Raw genomic sequence first — 22,728 nt, 5'->3', positions numbered from 1 at the left:
CTTTGGCATTTGTCACATTTCTTGACATAGTCCCGAGTATCCGCTAGCATGGTTGGCCAATAAAACCCAGCTCTTAGTGCCTTCAATGCTAGGGCTTTTCCGCCAATATGATTTCCGCAAATGCCCTCGTGTATCTCCTCCAGTATTTTCTTCGATTCCCATGCCGTCGCGCATTTCAGTAAAGGCAAGCTAAATGACTTTTTGTACAACTCGTCCTGATATATGACGTACCAGTTTGCCTGTCGTCTTAACTTCTTCGCGGCGAAGGGATTGCTTGGGAGTACCCCTGTCAGCTTGTACGCCACCAACTCACTGAACCATTCCCCCTGCTGATTTACCATGTTGCCGGTCACAATCTCTTCTAAAATGCTTTTGTCTTTTTGCATGTCTATGGTGACTGTCCTTTCAACGTTGAATGAATTGGAGCTGGCTAGTTTAGAAAGAGCATCTGCTTTTGCGTTCTCCGCTCGCGGTATGGCCTGCACTTCGAAACGTTGAAGCTGAGCTATCAACTCTTTTGCCTTCTGCACATACTTCGCCATGTTTACCCCTCTAACTTCAAAGTCTCCTTTTAGCTGGCCGCTAACCAATTAAGAGTCAGTCTTTAGTAGTACTTGCTTGGCACCCGCCGCCAAGCACATTCTTAAACCAGCTATGGCTGCCTCATATTCCGCTTCATTATTTGATGCTGGGAAACCGAATCTGATAGCGTACTGGAAAGTGTTACCTTCCGGGCTTGTCATTACTATCCCAGCTCCCGAGCCGCTATCAGCAGCGGATCCATCTACTCCAAAGCCACTTTCTTTCTGCTCTACTTCTCTTCTTCATATGAGGCCTCTACCACGAAATCCGCCAAGGCCTGAGCTTTGATAGCGGTTCTGGGCTTGTATTGAATTCATACTCAGATACTCTAGGCCCATTTCAGCAGACGACCCGAACTATCCATCTTCTGAGAGCTTTTTCCAGTGGTTGGTTTGTGAGCACCTGATGGATGACAATCGAAGTATGGCCTGAGCTTCCTGGCTGCTATGATGACGCCAAGCCATCTTCTCACCAACTGGTAACGGCTCTGGGCCGTTAAGAATGTGACTTATAAAGTATATGGGGCACTGCTTTTCTCCTTTTCCACCAATAGTACGGCCGCGACCGTCTTTGGTGATGCTGAACATACATGCATACATCCCCTGTCTCCGGTCTTGTGATGGTAGGTAATTTTTTCAAGTGCTCTTTCACAGCCGCGAAGGCTTTGCTCTGGTCATTCCCCCACTCGAACTTTTTGTTTCCCCTCAACAGAGCGAAGAAAGGCAGGGCTTTGTCGGCCGACTTGGAGATAAATCGGGTAAGGGACGCCATTCTTCCAGTTAACCTTTGGATGTCTTTCACCCCCTTAGGTTCTGGCAAGGTCATGATTGCCTGAATCTTTTTCCGGATTCGCATCTATTCCTCTTTTGCTGACCAGAAAACCAAGAAACTTCCCTGCCTTCACTCCGAACACGCATTTTTTAGGATTAAGCTTCATCTGGTACCTTCTCAGCGTTCTAAAGTTTCAGCCAAATCCTCTAGGTGTCCGCGGTCAGATTTACTTTTGACATGGAGTCGTCAACATAAGCTTCTATGTTTCTGCCTCTCTGATCCGCAACACTTTATCGACCAACTTCTGGTAAGTGGCTCCGGCATTACGAAGCCCAAAAGGCATCGCCTTATAATTGTAAACTCCACAGTCTGTTATAAATGCCGTCTTCTTTCTATCTGCTCGAGTAAGCTGATTTGATGATATCCTGAGAATGCATCCATAAAACTGAAGAGCATGACCGCTAGTAGATCTACTAACTGGTCTATCCTAGGCAAAGGATAGCAGTCTTTTGGGCAGCCCTATTGAGATCCGTGAAGTCCACACACATTTCCATTGGCCGTTAGCTTTCTTTACCATAACGACATTAGCCAACCATTCTGGGTAGTCACATGGCTCGATAAATCCTGCCGCCAACAATTTATCTACCTCCTCTTTTATGGCTTTATTCTTGTCGGCGAAAAATTTCTTTCTTCTGCTTGATGGACGGACGGCGCTATCCACATTTAAGCGATGGACAATTACAGAGGGTCTATCCCTGGCATCTCATCAGCGGAGAACGCGAAGACGTCTGCATTCTCTCTTAAGAGCCACCAAATTGATCCTACCTCCGGATCTATATCTGTCCCTACAGCCACCGTCCTGCGGATCCCGCCAGCATTTCTTGCTGAGTTTCCCCATCAGGCTTTGGCCTTGGCGTATCCTCTGGCCTGGCCTCTAACTCCTCCATTGATATTTCCATCATCTCTCCTTATCTTTCTCCGATTCTTCTCTTCTTGTCATTCATCGCGCCCTTCTTTGAGCCCTTCTTTGCTTTCTCCGGGTGGATTTGCTTCTTCCACTGGCATCCTCCTAGCTGGCTGTTTAGGTTGTCAAATAGCATGACTTTGCTGCCTCCTGGTTCCCCTCAGCTTAGCTGTCGCCCTTCATTGGTGACGTACAGCATTGTCAGATGATAAGTGGAAACGAACCTTGGACATCATGTATCAGAGGACGCCCACTATGGCGTTGTAGGCCCAGGAACGTCACCACCAGAAATTCAGTCATGACATCTCGGACTTCATTGCCGTCTCCTATCCGAACCGGGAGGCTCACCAAACCTTCCGGAGTTAAAGACGCCCTGGTGAATCCGATTACAGGATATCGGACAGGCTTCAAGTATTCTCGTCCTATCATCAATTTTTCGAACGTTGAGAGATACAGGATGTTAGCTGAGCTTCCACCGTCTACCAGGATCCTGTGGACCAGACATTCGAAATTTTAAAGTGACCACCAATGGGTCATCATGAGGGAAAACCACATGCTCGCTCTTTCAGTGTAAAGTCATTGCCGGCATGGCTGGCGGATGCCTCCACTTCATGCTCTCATTGAATAACTTTGGTGCCTGAATTCTTTCAGGCTGGCTTTGGCTCCATTCACACTACCTCCATGAATAGGTCCGCCACTGATGACGTGAATTTCACTGATCCTTGATTGAACTTTTTGTGACTGGTTTACAAGATCTCCTTCCTTCGTCTGTGCTTTATATTGGCTGAAATAACCTCTTCTTATCAAATCTTCTAGATTATCTTTCAAGTGACGACAATCTTCCGTGACATGGCCGTGATCCCCATGGAAATCACACCATTTGCTTTTATCACGATTTTTGTGAAACATAGGCTTAGGACGCTGCCATTTGTCGCTATCCTTGTTCTTCAAAAAGATCTGACTTCTTGAGGTAGTCAGTTGGGTGTACGCGTCAAATCTGTCTTTGCGTTCACCCCTTCCCGAACTTTCTTTCACGATCCCTACGATCGCGATCATACCTCTCACCATCCCTTTCTCGTTCATCTCCTCTTTTTACCATATGCGACTCTTGTCGTCTATCATCTCGGGCGCGATCAGATTCACGGCCCTTACTTTCTTTTGCTTATCCTCTTTCTTCTCAGATTCACGGTTACCCACAGCTTTGTCAAACTCCTCCCCCTGATATAATCATTTGCTTTACCCAGGACGGGACCCAGAGTGTGTAAGATTTACGACCCAGATAATTTCGAAATGGTGACCCTCCTTGAGGCCAGTCATCAAAGGCTAGCACTACATCTTGCTGTAAGCGTGGAATTGAAACGGCTTCAACATTAAAGCGACCGATATATCCCTTAAACTTTCGTTGGCCCCCTGCTTGACAGATACAGTTCTCCCGTAGTACGCTCGCGCGTCTATTACTGACAAAGTGAGTACTGAATGTGGACGACAACTGGGAGAAGCTAGAAATGCTACCTGGCTTTAGGCTTTGAACCATGTCTGGGCTATGCCTGTCAATGTGGACGGGAAGACCTTGCACCATATGGCTCCACATCAGTGTAAAGAACATGTGCCTCGTAAGCAGCCACGTGGTCATCTGGATCCGAAGTGCCATCATACTTGGAGGTTGGCATCTTGATTCTGTCATTGGATGATTCAAAATATCCATGTAAAGGGGAGAGCTTAGGCTTAATGAGTAGGTGCCCCCCATCGAATAGTTACTAGCGCCTGAGGCACTGTACTCACGACGGGAGCCACCCTGGGCCTCTTCCTCGAATGATAATTCTTCTGTCTCCAAATGTCTTCTTCATAGTCTGACTGATCAATCCTTTTTTCCATCTCTCTCGCTAGGGTTAAGATCGCATTTTTCGAAAGGGGTGCCGTCCGCGTTCCTACCGCCGTGGCCAGTGGTCGCTTACGTGCACCGCCAGCAGGTTGATTGGGTGTGCTTTTTGGGGTTGGCAGTCAACATTTGAATGAAAGAAGCTACAGTTTGCAGCTGTTCAGGTGAGAATTGACTTAGCTGAGCTAAATTGAGAGGTACGTTACTATTGGAGTTTGCCTCGGGAGATTGTAGTTGAATTGTGGGTTCCCATCTCCCCAGTGATGACTGGCTGCGTGAGTCTGGCCGGCATCCTTATCCTTGGATCCTTGATTATGTTGTTTACGTCACCCATGGTTGTTTCTTTGCTAAGGTTGGGAGGCCCCTCCTTCTAGCGCCAAATTGTTTCGGTTTGAAATAGTTAGCGTCCTCGCAAGAGTCCGCCAAGTCTCGAGAGCTCACGTCCTTGCTGGAAAACTGCACAGGATGCAAACGTAAACTACCCTCGGGGTGGTTTTGAGGAAACCCTCTCCGACGTTCAAGTCAGATATTTGGACCACTAGGATGTAGAGAGAGAAACAAGAGAGAGAGATAAGCTATTTTTAGTGTGTAAGAGAATGTACCTGCAGAATAGTACCATTGGGGTATTTATAGAAGTACTATTCCTCTGACAGGACGATAATCCTTTGACACGTGTAGGCTATGACGCATTTGACAGGTGGAAGATTCCCTCTATTTTGTCTTGTTAGGCGTCCGCCAACACTGTCGGTCCTAGGGGACGAACTGGCTCGAGTGGTGCCTTTAATGGTTTTATAGTGCTCGCGTCCATGAGCTCATTCGCGGCCGCATAGGAGAAGGCCGCTAATAGACGGGTTATACCCGTACAGTTACATGTAAAAAAAACGGAGGAATACTTAATTTTTTCGTTTTTACTCTGAATTTTGATTACTTTTCTATGGGTACAATATGCATTCATTAATCTAAATCTTTCATTTTTACACTTGATGTGCATCACACAATCAAAAGCAAAAAAAAAAAAAAATGAACTCCACGAATATATCCATGAGTACATAAGTTTCCAATTTGCTTACAAAAAAGTTGCATAATGGCTTCAAATACACGAGTTTCCCAATAGCAACTGTCCAAAATATTTACAAAATGTTACCCAAAGAATTACGAAATAGCTTAGTGACTACCACATATGGTCCTTGAATTAGTCATTCATTAATTATAAGTAGAACATACACTCTTGCACCAAAGTTGGGGAGGGGTTGAATGTAATGGGATAGATGTTGTCCAATTTTTTCTAATCTTTGATTTCCTACATGTACTTGATCGTAATCATTGATTCCCCTTACCTTCATAATCTCTATCATGCATAACTGTAGAGTTAGAAAAACATAATTGAGGGAATTGGGAAGTGTTGAATCGAAAGCTTCTTAACAATTTGCAACTAGTTGTTCAAAGTTTTGATTGTATGAAAGCATAAGTTTGGATTTATGTTAGGAAATCGATTAAAGGGAATAAAGTATATTGTTTATATTAAATTCTGTAAAGTCATATATATATTTGAATCAAGACGTTGTTGTACGAGTTAATTTGAATTTAATAGATTAGTATTTGAGTTCCACATTCTCCAATGTTATTCGATGAATGTGATGGTAATAGTTCAAGTTAGCTCGACCAAAGTCTCTTTCGCTATGTTGAATCTTCTATAAGCTGGTCGGGAAAATTCGTGTTGTTACAACTAGACTTAGGTGCTTCAAATTCAACCAATTTCCCCCCTTTTGACACCATTAAAAGTACTCAATGATTGAATCACTGCACATAAATTATTGATGTCACCCAAAAACAGTAGCATCAACTACCATTCATGTAATCATGCTACAAGAAAACAAGTTAGTTATCCAATTCGCAATCCAAAAACCAAATGCAAATATTCGTATACAAACCAACATATTCAACGGGAACCCAATTTACATAAGAGATTGTTTTGTAAAATAGGGGGAAATAGCCAAGCATAAACAATTATCATATTGGGAAGAGGGGAAACAATGGATCATATCACTCCTTATCATCCTATTTATCCTCTCTATTACAGGCTTCATTACCATCATATTCTTCTTTGTTGGTGTAACACCCCTGCCAACCCGAACCCTTTTTCATTTAATAAAACTCGAGATGGGGGGAAATTCACGAGAGTTTGACTCAAGTGAGTGCCATCGCCGCACTTATCTCCTTGTAAATAAATGCAAGGCTAGATTAAAGCATACTAAATACAAATTAATGAATCCTTAAAATAAAGTAAATCGTTCGTTAAATATTACTAATTACTTAAGTGTTTCAGAGTTCTAGCGGAAGTTAAATCATAAGCTAAGTGGATGACAACTCTAAATGATCTCACTTTTGTTCCATCGTCGATCACTCACCTGCACAAATACATTGAAAAGAAACAAGAGAGACAAGCTCCCAAAAAATAAAAATAAAACTGAGTAATTATAACTCCATCTCGTTAAATACTTAAGTTGAAAATACTTTGTAGAATGGTAAGTTAATAGGTTTAGATATCATAGCACATATACACATATATATACAATGAATAATCACATAACTAATTCAATTAATCCAGTTATTCAAGGAGAGAAAAGAGAACGTCATTAAGCCGAGGTCAATCCCCCGTAACCACTTACTTTAACTTTGTAGGTCGTGGTCAATCCCTAGTAACCACCTATGGATAACATAATGGTCATAATAACAGAGTCCCTAGTATGCACACCTCTTCTACTTGGATCACAACAAGATAGAAGGCAGACAAGTAACATAATACTACCTCCGTTTCAATTTAATTGTTACACTTTGACATTTTACACTATTCACAAATTGCACTTTGACCCTCGTTTGTGATTTATATGTGAATAAAAACATAGTCATGTGGGATCTTGTTAGATTCGTATTAATATGTATTTTATTAATATGTAATTTTTATATTTTTTACAAATACAAAATTAGAGATATGAAGGCTCAAAGTAGTGCATCGGCATGCGTGAAAAGTGTAAGTGTAACAATTAATTTGAAACGGAGGTAGTACTAGCTTAACAACAACATAAGCATGTACGCATTTACATCATCTTATTTAATCAAGTGTAATATCCCAACAAATATGGATCTGACTATTTCCCCAAAAAGTTGTACAAACAATTGCCAATATTTTATCACTAAATGATATAATTATTATAGCATTCACCAAACTATAACATAGCAATATCCCAACATTTAAAATATTCAGTATTGTATGAGAATGAGATAAACAGTAGCCATAAGTTACTAATTAAAAATTAAAATATTCAAACTATAAAAAACGGATCTACGGGTCGGATCTGGATCCTCTCCATAAGATCCAGATCTGGATTCGTATTTTTTGTGTGAGATCCGGATCCGACCCATATCCGCAAGGACCAAAAATGCTAAGATCTGGATCCTTCAAAACGGATCTGGATCCACGGATCGGGTCCAAGATCCATTGTCATCTCTACTTTCAGTCTGACCATCAGTCGCAGGGTGAAAGGTCATACTCATCTCAAATGTTGTCCCAAAATTTAATTTGACCTTTTTCCAAAATTTCGAGAGAAACCTCGAATCACGATCAGAAATAATATCCCTTGGAATCTCATGCAATCTCACCACATGCCTAATGTACGTCTTTGCAAGTTGCTTCTTTTTTCATGTCTCCTTAATAGGTATGAATACGGTGTACTTCGTCAATCGGTCCACAATAACCCAAATAGCATTATTGCCACTCGTCCTAGGAAAAGTAGTCACAAAATCCATAGAAATAGAATCCCACTTCCATCCAGGAACCTCTACGGATTGAACCTTCCCCATGGGTCTCTTATGATCTATCTTCACTTTCTAACAGGGTAGGCACTTAGACACAAATTCAGCTACCTAACGCTTCATGTTCCGCCACCAATAGATACCCTTAAGGTCTTTGTACAACTTGTCATCCCTAGGGTGCACGGAATATGGAGTGTTATCCCCTCATCCATAAGACGTCTCTTACGATCATTATACATTTGTGGTACACACCATCTCCCCTTAAACCTCAAACTTCCATCATCATGGATCTTAAAGTCGGTTTCCTTACCTTGTTTCATTTTCTCCTTAATCTTATCTAGGTGCTCGTCTGCAACTTGACCCCAAAGATATGTACGGGTCCTAAAACTAGTTACTATCAATAAATAAAAGGCGAACAACAAAAAGTGGTGATCTTGAATAAAAAATCTGTACTTGGACAGGTTTTTCTAGCCTAAATTATAGACAAAAATTGACTTTGAGTAGATTCAGGACGCAAAATGTATCTTTTAATTTAAAATAGATTTAGGCCGAAATGGCATATGAGCTCAGCCCAATTTATCAAGGCTTGGGCACAGATGTTCATCCCGTGCCCGTAGATCACCGCCCACCAGTCCACCTTGACTTGTGGCAATTTTTATTTGGCAAAAGTCCGACCCAACCCGGCTCGTATCGCCTCTATAAAACTGGCATGGGAATTGGCCGTTCAAATTCTCGGCCACACATCTTATCCCGCTCGAATTCAAAACCATTTCAAAACTTCAGATTCTCTCTCCTCCAACTTCAACCAGAGTGTGTGTGGAAGGTTCAAAAAAGAAAAAAAAAATAGAGTAAGAGAAGAAATAAAGCGTAACACATAGAGAGACGACAATGGCGGAAATTGAGCAAGACAAACAACTAACTCAAAAGATCGCTGGAATTTTGGAAGAAACCAAAGCTTCATACGCAACTCACAACCGAAAACTTAAGGAACTCTCCAATCTCAGATCTTCATCACCTCAAAATTTCTTCTCTTCCTTCTGCAAAGCTCTCTTACCTGTCTTCAGTTTTCAGCGACGAACTGCCTCTGCTGAGCGCATCATCCGCTTTATTTCCACCTTCGCCTGCTTCACTGACTCCAAAGGATCCGCCATTGATGATGGGGACGACTTTGTAGAAGCTTTCTTGCGGTTTCTTCTCTCTGCTGTTACTTCCGCTAACAAAACTGCGAGGTTTCGTTCATGTCAGATTATTTCCGAGGTACAATTATCTACTAAATATACAAAAAAAAAACATCGAATTGATTTCTTTCACTAATTTGGGAAATTGTCATGTGTTTCAATTTTTTAAATTCAGCAATTCTATACTACTTCTATGTGATTTCGTTTTTGTTATTATCTTCCTGCATTTTTTTACTGCGTCTTTAGGATTTTGCTCCTTAGGTTATGTTCGGATTTGTTGCTGAAACGTGTATTCTATTTGCTGAAATGTGTATTCTATTTGCTGAAATGTGTATTCTGTCCCCAGTCTTTAAATTTGTAGTTCATGCCGAGGTAATCGATTTTCTAAAATTGACTGCTGAACAACAATAAGAAATGTGGCTAGTTTTATTTCACTGATTAATCGAAAAGTTTGATTAGGACGAGGGCGGTTGATTTGAAAGCTTTCCGTCGAGGTTTTTAGTTGTAATAGTTGTTCCTGTTTATTGCATGTGAATTGTTTAGCACTCTAACTTGTAATAGTATTTTGTAGTTGTAATTAAAAAACAGTGGATTATCTTATGTAAGTATTTCAACAGGGGGAGATGCACAGTAATTAGGGTGCCGAAAGAGACAGAGAGAAATAAAAAGGAGACCCATGTGATGAGGAGGGAGATAGGGAGAGAGAATATCTAAAATAGGTAATGTTGCAACTATATTAAAAGACCCAAAAATAGGTAGTGTTGCAACTAAAAGAAAATTGAGGAAGTATAATCTTATAGGTCGAACAAGTAGAGTTGTTTAACTTAAACGAACACTTTGTTTTGATAGCAATGATGAGGCAACACGAAGAAGAGGGAAGAGTGAGCCTTCATTTTACTTCCAAAATTTCTAACATTCAAAGGATTTGGTTCCTTAGAAGGGGGAGGAAAATTAATCCTTCCTCTTCTCTTCACTCTTCCCCTGTGTTGTATACAAACAAGGGAAAATGAATCCACACTTTCTCTCCAAATCACTCTATCCAAGTAATCTATAAGTCTTGAGGAACTCTAGTTTCCACTTTGTTTATGCTCTTTCCTAGAAGACATATTATATGAAGTTGTAGAAGAAAGATGAGGGGAAAAAGAAGCCATAATCTAGTATTTTTTAGGGGTAATCACATAATCAATAATGTCATATAGCCACTCCCTGAGGAATATCCTGTTCAATCCTAGTTTTTTAGCATGATGAGTGTGAGAGAATGTATATGATTTGAGAACTATCGACAGGCTTGAACACAAAAGTTGTAGAAGTTCTCAAATTTGATGTCTTGGTTCTAATTTTCTTGTAAAACAAATTGAAACGAGTTTCTGTAGTAACTAATAAGAATATTAATAGTTGATAGGGATCCCGTATTCAGATTTTAGACATTCTAATCTGATGTCATCTTTCAGTCTGCTCATCTCATTGCCACAAAATATCCATCTCTTTTGTCTGTTTCAGACCTTATTGTCAAATTTTAATTTTTCAAAAGTAAGCAGTCTTCTGTAATTTTGTGAAAGTACTTTTACAAGTTAGATCATTGGCCTACTCAATTTTATTGCTAATTTCATGCATTCCTAAAGTTTGATAATGAAATGGGACAAGTAGAGCAATTTAGTTGTCAGTTTGGGGTTTATTAAAGTTTGGAAAAAGTATGATGTAAACTGGATAAATTCTCTGCATGATCTGAATACCTCTCAAGTGGAGCTTGGAGACAACAGTTGCCTACTTATATAGCAAAACTATGATGGCCCTTGTTTGAAGTTTAAGCACTTATTTTTGAAATTGTTTTCCTTATTTAAATTAGTACAATTTCCTTTAAAAGCGGAAGGCTTTATGTTGAAGAGAATATTACTATTAGCTTATTCTTCCTTACTATTAGCTTATTGTTTTATTCTAGAAAAGACTAGTTTAAATTACTGTGAGTCCTTCTGCTTTTGCAAATTTTATCTCAATCACTCTGTTTGATGTTTTTGTATAGGTGATGGACCTTATTTCTTTTTCTTTTTTCTTACTCTTTGTGTTATTTTGTACTTTGTAGATCATAATGCGATTACCAGATGATGCAGAAGTGAGCAATGAGCTCTGGGACGAGGTGATAGAGAGCATGATCATACGGGCGGGAGACAAGATTCCCATAATCCGTACATTTTCAATTAGAGCTCTTTCACGTTTTGTGAATGATTCTGAGAACAGTGACATTCTTGATTTATTCGTTCAAACACTGGATTCAGAGCAAAATGCTGTATGTATATATGCTTTTTTGCAGTAGTATGCTTAGGTGTTTACTTATCATGTAGTTCCTGAAGTTTAAAATACTAGTGATTTACTTTGGTAACCAGTCTATTTCAATTCTGTAAGAGCTTCTTTAGATTTTTTCGGGCTTTCTTTGCCTCTCCTTCTTGCTTGCTTACTTAGCTCTTACTATGCAGGATGTACGAAAGACCATTTTGCTATCATTACCCCCTTCAAATGCTACATCATTAGTGATCATTAGTTGTACTCTTGATGTTAACGAATCAGTGCGCAAAGCAGCGTATTTCGTTTTGGCCAATAAGTTTCCTCTCCAGAGCCTCAGGTAATTTCACATTAGCTGTTTAATATAGTTGCTCATTTTGCTTCACTCGGGCTACTTTTCAGAATGTTGTGTTTAGAGTAGTGCTAAAGGTTCAATCTTGGCTACTCAGCTGTGTGGCTTGAGATTAGAAGTTGAAGCTTCGAAATTAGGAACAATGCAGTTCATTAATGATTTATTGAAAATACAATGCTATGCTGCAGGATATTGTATTCAGTTGTTCAACAAAATGATTGTCATGATACATGAGCTTAGAACCATGAATCTCTTTCCTTATGTTTTCTGTAACCACTTTAAAGAATGAAAATAGAGTGAATTATACCAACAGAAGCTATAAGAAACATCACATTAACCTGAAGAACGTCCAAGTAATTTGAGTATGGCAGAGAACTTTTTGAACTTTTCTAATGGGACTCAGCATCAAACAGATATCGTCTTCCTCCGTCCCACCCTTGCTGTCCCTTTGTTTGGTGTAATGATTAGTAATTGCTTCAGATATTATTTCTTTCATCCCAAAACCTACCTTTACTTTGTCATGTGATATGTACTTGGTGTGACAATCAGTAATAACATGTTAGTGCTGCTGCAGACATGTTCCTTTTTGCATTTATTATTTTTATTATCCATTTGTAAACTTTCTTGTCAGCATCAAGCTCCGGGCTTTAATTCTTCAGAGAGGACTGTCAGATCGTTCACCAGCAGTTGTAAAAGAATGTTTGAAGTTAATGATAGATGAATGGTTATGCAAAAGCTGCAATAACAATCCTGTTGAACTTCTCAAGTACCTTGATGTTGAGACATATGAGAATGTTGGTGTTTCTGTTATGAAGGCTCTCTTAGGTGCTGGCATGGGTAAACCTGAAGGAAGTCAGAGGATACAACAGTTCAAAGAATCATCCTTTGATGAAATTAGAGGTTGAACTTCAACAACTACCTTTTCTCTATGTTCATCCAGCGATATTGTCTGCAGAGGATATACTGAAAAACTGTGGCACAAGAACCTTGCTGGAGAGCTTGTCAATATTAGGAAAAGTTATAATAGTCTACTCTTCAAGATTTGCATCTGAGCTGTATTGAATTAATATTTGCAGATCCGGATAATTGCAACCAAGATTTTAAACTACTGGAGCCAGAGGTTGCTCTCTATTGGAGGGTTGTGTGTCAGCACTTACATAAAGAGGCCCAGGTAGGCATTTAGCCTTTCCGTTCGAATTCTAATGAATTTCTTGCCATCTTTTCTATTTCTCTCTTCTGCCTTTTCTGGTTGCATGACAATGCACTTCTCCATACAAAAGTGATCACGGTTTTCGTCGAACTGAGTTTTCCTTGTGTCCAGAAAAAAAATGATTCTGTTTGTTTTCAATTCAAGAGGGGGGGGGGGGGGGGTAGTTAAGATTTAATCCATCTATTGTCTGATGCGACCTGCCAAACTTGGACATGATTAGATTTAATTAGATCTTTGTGTTTGTCTAGATTAGTCCAACCATGAGTGCAAGAAAAAGAACCTGACAGCTGTCATATTAATTTTGCAAGGCTTGCTGCAACGATATTGCAATTGTCAATCTATTTTGAGATGACTATTTTCCACATGCACTAGTATAGCTGGCCTCAAACGCTCTAATTTAGAGTTAACTTGGACATGAACTTAAGACTTGTCACATTATAATAATTATATAAATAGTTGAAACATTAATGAATCCCGAGAATGGTTGGGACTTGGGAGTCCACATAAAGTACATTTCTTAAGTGAGTCGTTGCGAATTCTAGACCTTCCTAGGGTGGTAATAGTAATAGTAGCAGCAGAAACAGTAGTAATTGTCGTTATAGTAGTAATGCTGTAGCGATAGATTAGTAGTTCTGTCATACAAGCTTCAAACGTTTTATTTTTTTCTCTGAACATTAATGGAATCGATACTTTGGGAAGTACCTTGAACCCTCTTTTGTGGTGATTGATAAAGAAGAATTTCAGAGACTAAACTGAATTGTTGGAGGTACTGTTATATAATCTGGTCCTTGTTGTTCCTTTCAACTATATCATAAATTAATAATCAGTAATGAATTATATTAATCTATGTTTGCCATGTGTTTTGCTTGAGTGATGTCAAGATACACGTGAAACATTCATTAATATCTTCTGTATATTGACAGGAGAAGGGCTCTGATGCTGCTGCAACTACAGGCACTGAAGCTGCAGTCTATGCAGCAGAATCATCCGACAGTAGTGAGCTCCTGGAGAAAGTGCTCCCTGCAACTGTTTCTGATTATGTGGAATTAGCCCAAGTACATATCACAGCAGGTAGGTAAAGTTCATTTCTTTGACCACTTTTTGTGTGCTCCCTCTGAAACTGAACTCTTTCAGGAGCAAATTATCGCTTTGCATCACGGCAGCTGTTGTTGCTTGGTGCGCTGCTTGACTTCTCTGATGCTACAATCAGGAGGATTGCCAGCACGTTTGTACAGGACTTGCTACATAAGCCGCTTGAATATGAAATAGACTGCAGTGGTAACAAGATTGTCATAGGAGATGGCATCAGCCTTGGTGGCGACAGAGACTGGGCTGATGCAGTAGTGAGGTTGGTGAAGAAAGTCCATGCTGCTGATGGAGAGTTTGAAGAAGTTACTCTTCAGGTTGTGGCAGAACTTGCTAGGCCATGCAGGGAAAGAAGTGCTGACTTCATTGAGTGGTTGCATTGCCTGGCTGTCGTTGGTCTTGTCTTGGAAAACACAAAATCATTACACTGGTTACAAGGCAAGGCTATCGAACCTATTGAATTACTGAATGCTTTGTTGCTTCCAGGGGTATGAATCTTTGAAATATTTATGTTCTCTGCTATTGAACCTTTTTATCCTTCCCCCATCCCCATTTTACCATAGGAGATTGTCACTGAAAAGAAATATGTATATAGGCCAAGCACCTTAACTTGGATGTCCAAAGGGTTGCTGTCAGATGTCTTGGTCTTTATGGATTATTGGAAAGAAGGCCATGCGAAGAAGTGGTGAAACAACTAGGTTTATCATTTGTCAAGGGCCCCTCTTCCATCAGCCTTCTTGCTAGCAAGGGATTAATAGATCTTGTAATGTGGCATGGTCCTCAAGAAGTTGACAAAGCTATAGGGGAAGATTTTTTCTCACAGATCCCTGAGAACCGGCTACATCTTACCCCTGAAATGTGCAATAAAGTTGATGGCGTAGATGTTGGAGTACTGTATCTTCTATGTGCTGGTTTAGAAAGTGATTTTTTTGGTCAAACATTGGAGGTTGAGGAGAATGAATCAGTCCAAGCGACTCTTGGGGAGGGTTTAGCAAAGATTCTTCTTTTGAGTGAGCATTACCCTAGCATACCCGGTTCCTTACATTTGTTAATCTTGGCCAAGTTGATTGCTTTCTATTTCAGCGAGGAGAACAATGAACAGAGGTACACCGCAATTTTTCTTGTGATCCTTGTACTTCTGCCTTCTGGTCTGGGACAGCTTTATAAGTTTTTTTTTTTTTTTTTTTTTTTTTTTGTGGCTTGTTTTTGCTTTTTTCAACAGGTTAAAGCAATGTCTATCAGTGTTTTTTGAGCATTATCCTTCACTGTCAGCTAATCATAAGGTAAACTGTAAACAGACTGCTTCTTAATATGTGACACATTATGAACACAATAATTTCCCCATTGTGGATTCATAACATTATTTGAGTGTTCTATCTTGATTTCCAGAAGCATCTTTCCAAGGCCTTTGTTCCAGTGATGCGTGCAATATGGCCTGGAATTAATGGGAATCATGGGGGATCTGCTGCCATGATATCTACTATGCGTAAACGTGCCGTACAAGCATCACGCTTTATGCTACAGATGATGCAGTCGACATTGTATAAAAAGGAGACTGATAATCACGTAAATAATTTGCCAGAGAAAAACGTAGGTTCTTCAGAGCACAGTGATGGAATTGAGGCTGGAGAGGAGGGCCTTGCTATACGGTTAGCTACTGAGGTATTACTTGTAACTTTCATTGACATTCTTTTCAAAAACGTAGTGCTGAATTATCTGTGATCTATCATCAAAATTCAACTAATCATCATATGCTTTCATGGGACTGTTTTGTGCAGCAAGAGCATAGACCCTCAGTTTAGTCTTGACATAAAAATTTCAGTTGTTGAATCATATTATAGATTGGCAGCACAACGTAATGAAGTGCTTATAAAAAGTGCGATTTGGGACTTATTATTATTATTATTATTATTATTATTATTATTATTATTATTATTATTATTATTATTATTATTATTATTTAACATAACACTTCTGAATACCATAGTGGGGTTATTAAGACGAGTCTATGTTGAAGCATATGCTTTGGCGATACAATATTCTCTTTTGTTGATTCAACTTACCAGTTCTGGTGATGTTAGAATCTAAATCTGACGCCATCTTCAGTAATTGCTAATCTTTTGCATTTGCAAGGTGGCTGGCTTCCAGACAAAGAAAACAGCAGCAGAGAAATCATATATTTCAGCACTATGCAAGACCATAGTGTTACTTCATTTCCGAGAGTCAGAACAAGGAACAATCAAGTTGATGCAGCTTCTTCTAAGTCGTGTTGCTGGATCTGTTTCATATGATAAAGAGCTTGTAAAAGAGCTAACTATCATGGCTAAACGGTTGAAGGCGTTGGATGGAAATCCAGATGAGTTGTCCAGTGATCAAATTAATGTCATTCTAGGTAAAACCTTGAATCATTCCCAGATTCTAGTATTATATCTCTCGAATAACAAATGCAATTTTTGCCTTTTTGGAATCTGAAATAGTTGATTCAGGTTCTAATAGTATTATCCGTACTATATCAAGGCCAATAATAAAATGCAAACTTTAGTTCTGTATGATATTCTAATTTTAAATGTATAAAATACTGTTTCTTAAATAATGACATTAATTCTACTTTTTTTTTTCTTGACGGGGGATACATAAGTGCTTCTCTCTCTAAAAAAGTTTCTCTGCCTTCTCTCTACCAAAACACAAACTCAACCCTCTTAACCCTAGAACTTGCCGGAGATCCGGCGCCGCACAGGTTTCCGGCGAGTTCCCTTATGTTTTTCCTTCGGTTTTTTATCTTTTCCGTCGCTTTTCCGTTTAGTTCGTCTATCCTTTCCGCGGCGAGCTTCCGATAGTTTCGGGTTGGTTTCGGGGGTCGATTTCCTTTCCCCTCGTCGCCGGTTCCCTTCGCGTTCCCCCGCCCACCGTGAGTCCATTTATTAGGGCTTCCCTTCCCCCTCTCCCCCTGTTTTTTCAATCTTCGGTGCCTTCGGTACTTACTTTTCCGGCTTCGGACTTTTTCGTTTGTGTAGTCGCGGCGGTCAGGCCGCCGCAGTCGTTGGCTCACGCATCTGGATTCCCTAGTTAGTCGTCGTTTTTCCAGTCCGTCGTCGTCCCTGTGTCTTTGAGCGATCCCCCCTCCCCTGTTTCGTGAGTTCTCGTTGTTTTCTTCCCCTTTCGTGGTTGTTTCTTCTTCCTTTAGTGTCTCCCACCTTCCCTTTTTGGCTCGTCGGCGTAGTCAACCCCCCCGCTTCCCTGGTCAAGAGTCTCCCCTCCCCGGTCCCCCCTCTCAAGGTCGTTTTAGTCTCAGTTTCCCCTTCCCCGTCCCCTGGTTCGGATTAGGTGTAGTCGAGTGTCCCCTTCCCGTCCCCCCACTAGTATTAGTTGGAGTTAGTAAGTTTAGCGTGCCTAGTACGGTATAGGTTCTTTGACGGTGTGTTTTTGCCGGCGTGACTCTATGTGTCGGGTGGTAGTTTCTGTTTTCATTACTTTCATGTTTGCTTATTTTCGATCTGTTGATCGTCGGTCTTCTGGCTTTGGGATTGTCATTTTCGATCTTAGGATCTGTCAGTGGGGCGTAGTTTCGCCCCAAATTCTCGTGATGACCTCATGTGTCATCACACCTAAAAAACACATCTTGTGGGAGGCCCCCCAACTTGTTTTGGGGCACGTCAAGACCTCCACCTCGTTTTTCGGGTTTCAGTCTAATGTGACTGATTTTCGAAGACCCTCACAGCAGGGTTCGAAGTCACGCTTGAACGTGACTTCTTGGTTCGTTGCATCAGGAGAATCCCAGGAGGCTCGTCAAGGACCTTGGGATTTCGTGCCTAGTGGACTTTGGGGTATACTAGCAGTTGTACGACAATCTCTTTCTGAAGATCGACAGAATTGTGTATTTCAACAGATTTCCTATCATCTCCTACTTCACTCCTCATCGCTCCTGACATACTTTATTCGGACTCGACTGTTACTAGTTAGTGTTTATGTTAAGTTGTTTGTACGAATTAGTGTTGTTTTTCTTAGCGTTAGTTGTTTCTTGTTTTTGTTTCGTTTGGTAGTATTACCTTTAGGTTGTACTCTAACTTTATATTAATGCAAATTTCCTCGTTGTCAAAAAACAAAAAAAAAAATAAAAAAATAATGACATTAATCTACCCAGCCTTGATAGTTGATATAGAAGAAAAGTCTGTTATTGTGGTACGTTGAGCTTGAGACATTAAATGAGAAGACAAAGGGGAGCAAATACACTGTTGCTTAATTTCAGTTGCTGCATGAAAGGGATACAATTAGACAATAAGTATAATTTAAATTACAGAAGCAATTCATGTAAATATTTTCAATTATAGCCACATCTGTAATAAATCCTAAAGTTATTCTTCTGGCTATCGTAACATGTGATAGTGTTCGCTGCAGTAGGCTGTAACATTTGATCTTTTTTATGCCTTGAGAGTTGAGATACCATTTCAAGCTTTCAGAACTAGCTCATCCTTGTGTAAAACAGAAACAAAATAGAAGAAATGACTTATCAAATAAAATCATTTTGCATCCTTATGTCAGATTTGGGTTAAGTTGGCTGGAGCTTGAAGTGCTATATAGAGGATTGACATATAGGAGGTGCTGTATTTAGGTTACATCAAGGCCATTTAAGAATGCATAGCTCCTCAGTTGCCTTAAAATTTTGTGGCTCTCAAATTACTTTTTTTTGACTTTATTGTTTCGTATTTGTAGGGATGCTGGATCTGGATTATGATCTTGATGATGATCATTCAAGTGAAATACCACCAACCCCAGCTCCACGTTCCACTCGACCAACCCTTTCAAGAAGACGTCTACGGCGTGAAGAAAGCTCTTCTGATGAAGAAGTGTCACCTACGTCTGTTGTTCCTTCAACTGTTATGTCAGGAACACGTTCCCACAGGGCCAGCAAAACAGCAGCATTAACAAAGATGACTGCTAGTAGAGCCTGTGATAATATAGAAGAAGAAGAAGGAGAAGGCTCAGATCTAACTTCTGAAGAGGAGGCTAATAACTCTGACTCATCAGCTTCAATGACTTGTTAACGGTATCAAATATCTTCCTCATCGTTGTAATTTAACATGCTTTTGTTAGGTGTATTTAAGGCTATGTTGAAGATCTTCTGCAGGCAATACTTTGATAACATCAAATGGAGATGCTTGACTACTATATGTACACAAATCAGCTTACAGGTAGCCACTTTATTGATCATCGTGCCTTCTATATTGTATACAATAGCTTATGATAACCCTTCGTGTGAAACGGGTCGATTGCTTTTCTTTTAGATCGAAACAATTAAAGGTTATATGAAAGGTAACCAAAATTACATATGTGAACAGCTTGAGCTTGTGTCCCCAAGTTATACCTCGAACTATCTATTTTTTTTTTAAGGGAGATAATATAGTATATCGCCTTAATTTTTGCGCAATCATACTAATAAAGCCTCAAGAAATTTCTTTATCTTTTTGTTTGGATAAAGAGCTTTATTCTAACCAATTCTTTATGCCTAATCTCCACTAATATTGTACGAGAAACTACTAAATTGTGAATGTGATATGCAAAGATCAAGGAAAAAAGTATATATTGCTGTTGCATTTTAAAAAACTTTTGTACGAACAAATTATCAAACTTTCAAGTCACTTTTATTTTTTTAGATATTATTAATTTTTCCAAAATTACATGATATGTAATATATGCATATAATTGAGATAATATGAAGCCCTTAAAAAGTTACTTCATTCATCACGAGTTATTCAATTAACAAAAAGGACTAAACAAAGACAACAAAAGGTTTCTTCGCTCTTAAAATTATCCTCGAATAAGTTTATGATAGAAACGAAATGACCTTTATTGAACATTGTGTAGTCTTTCAAACCTTTGAGGGGTGCTCACCAAGGTGATCTTCTATCTCCATACATCATCATCTACCTAGAGTACCGTTTTAGATGTATTAATGATGCATGTTTCATCAAAATCTTGGACCCCCTTCAAGCTGAGAGGTGGGAAAATTGAAATGTCTAATCTCCTTTTTGTTGATCATGTTATCTTCTTTGGTGAAGCCAACTTAAACACTCTTTCCTCCATGAAAGTAGTTATGTGATTCTTCTTCTCATTTTTGGGAGAAAATAATGAATGAAGAAAAATGAAACTCCTTTTATCAAAGAATACCAGCTTATATTGACAATATGCTTATATAATTAATAATTTTAGTGATAAAATAAAATTTCTATACATAAACCCACATGTTTGTTTATCGCGAGTATGGTACATCTCAAACTATTAATCTGTTCATTGCTTCTTTGAAATATCCAAATAGTACACCTATGATAAATAAACTCATGTAATATATATATATATACTAGTTCAGGGTGCCCGTGCCTAAGGCACGGGTCTTCAGAAGTATGGGTTTTTGAAATAAATTGTCCCAAATTGTGTTTTTTTTTTTAAATAATTCCACCTTAAATTATTCAAGTATAAATGTCCCAATATTTAGGAGGATATTTTGGATCGGACTAAGCTTGTTAATCGGACCATTTTCAGGTCGGGCCAAAGTTCAGCCTAAATTTTCGGATTTAGGTTTCCCTTGGTTCGTCTTTTTTGCCCAAAACCTGATAATTTTCGAGCTGGCCGAGCCTATGTTGATCACTCTAATATAAAACAATTTAGAAAAATTCTTTCTAATTTTGAATAGTGTCAATATTGCAAATGGGTAAGATAAAAAAAATACAAAGGAGGTACATGAGTGAATGCTGTTGAAAAAATCCGAAAAATTAGATATCCAAATTTCCAATACGATATACACTTTAATTATTCGAATTTTTAGAAACACGATTCAGATTTTTTTATTCTATTAAGGTCGTATTATATAGTTATTATGCTATCATATATGTCTTTTTCCCATTCTATAAAAAATAGATTTTTACAATATATATAGACAATTATGACCTCTACTTGTATGCGTTGCCATAATGATTCTCTCGACATTACGACCTTTACTACATTGATAAGAGTTCAAAGAAAGCAATATTTATGCAATATTTACTTCGTTTATAAAGAAAAAAAAACAGCTTTTCCTCTTTTAAAATTGTACCATGTATCTTAACTTTAATTTTTCCATTATTGACATCTCGGACATAACTGAAAAAAGATAGTAGTATATAAACTTGTATCTATTTGGCAAGTGAGAATCTATATATAACAATCGAGAATAACAAATGAATTCCAAGAGGAACAAATGTCAAAAAGAGAGCTTGAAATAGTGTCCATATCACTTCTAATTCCAGGAGGAACAAATGTCAAAGAAAGAGCTTCAAAGAGTGTCCATATCACTCCTAAGCTATTGGTTTGTTTGTGGCAAACCAAATTCCAAAGCAGAGAATTTGTTTGGATGGGGTAACTCCATCTTTTAATATTGTTAGGATATAGCAAAAACCAAGCAGCTAACAATGACGAATAAAAATAGCTGAATCTCTAACATTCTAAAGCTTTTGTCAGCTTATGACTTGTGAATAATTTAATTTCACATTATTTAAAGATTGCATGAATGAAGAGGCTGTCAATATAGTAAATATGCCATATATGATATTTGTAAACGACCGCACATCGCAGAAGTTAATTGCTTATTACATTACATATTCTATATATACTATACCACAGTTAATTAGAATTAAGTTTCTTGGTGAAGTTGCGGAGTAAACCCTGTTTAGTGGGTACCTCTTAGGAGATTCCATTATCATTATAGGAGGCTAAAAGCCCCCTCCTAGTTGAAGTTAAAAATTTTATTAGCTATAATCTATAAGTGTGTAATCATTAACCAACATTATTTAATTTTGGTGCTTCCTTGATGATAATTGAATGAACCTATATATGATAGAATATTGTTTTAGAAAAAAATGCGTGATCCTTATCTTCTAAGTTATAAGCAATATATAGCAAAAACCAAGTAAGCTACGGTATTTGTCCTTAAGAGCCCAACGAATATAAAAGCTGCATGGGTCAGTTTCTTTAGGTGGCATAAAATTAAGCAAATTATGTTGATGATTTTTGATTTGGGAAAACCAGTAAAAAGAACCAGGTGTTTGAGCCTAACCAAATTAGCTCTCTCACGAAGCAGAGAGTTTTGTTTGGTTAGGGACATTCCCTCTTTTATTATTGTTAGGATATAAATAAATATGAGGAATATTCCATTTGGTACCATTATACTTTTGACTTTTCTATTTGGTACCACTATTTTTCAGATATTCTACATGGTACCACTATAATTTGATTTTATTCTCTATTGTAGCATTCAACTAAGTAAAGTCTTAATTTAAGTTAGGATAGGCTAGAGTTTTACTTCGATGTACATGTTTTAATTTGCGTTAAGGTTTTAGTAATCGTTTTAGTCGTTAAGGTCAAAGTTGAAGTCATATTTGACAATAAAAAGACATAGAATAATATGATTATTTTTATGAAAATTTTGACTGAAGAATAGAGCTTTAAGGGGTAAAACGACACCCTAAAATCTTAATTTATTAATTTTTGCAACTACAAATAGAAGCATGCAAACACAAACAAAATCGTATTCTTGTTCAACCATTAACTAACATTTTACTCTAAAAAAATGGTATGATAAAAATT

General features: G+C 38.6%; 1 protein-coding gene across 2 annotated transcripts; it reads left to right on the top strand.

Annotated features, from left to right (window-relative positions):
- Positions 1 to 8,442: 8,442 nt before the first annotated feature.
- LOC104887214 (uncharacterized) lies at positions 8,443 to 19,439 on the top strand. 2 transcript variants are annotated; one of them, XM_010671808.4, is made up of 12 exons: positions 8,452 to 9,266; positions 11,268 to 11,471; positions 11,659 to 11,804; positions 12,448 to 12,716; positions 12,893 to 12,987; positions 13,950 to 14,097; positions 14,161 to 14,600; positions 14,708 to 15,216; positions 15,335 to 15,395; positions 15,502 to 15,774; positions 16,246 to 16,504; positions 18,823 to 19,439. In XM_010671808.4, the coding sequence occupies exons 1-12, from the start codon at positions 8,898 to 8,900 to the stop codon at positions 19,152 to 19,154; spliced, it is 3,105 nt and encodes a 1,034-aa protein (XP_010670110.2). In that variant the 5' UTR covers positions 8,452 to 8,897; the 3' UTR covers positions 19,155 to 19,439. The 2 variants fall into 2 exon arrangements, with proteins under 2 accessions (XP_019103508.2, XP_010670110.2); XM_019247963.3 differs by lacking the exon at positions 16,246 to 16,504 and having other exon boundaries at positions 8,443 to 9,266.
- The last annotated feature ends 3,289 nt before the right edge of the window (positions 19,440 to 22,728 follow it).

This window comes from Beta vulgaris, chromosome 2, assembly GCF_026745355.1.
Source record: "Beta vulgaris subsp. vulgaris cultivar EL10 chromosome 2, EL10.2, whole genome shotgun sequence".
Classification (NCBI taxonomy): Eukaryota; Viridiplantae; Streptophyta; class Magnoliopsida; order Caryophyllales; family Amaranthaceae; genus Beta; species Beta vulgaris.
This window is presented reverse-complemented; position numbering and strand designations above follow the sequence as displayed.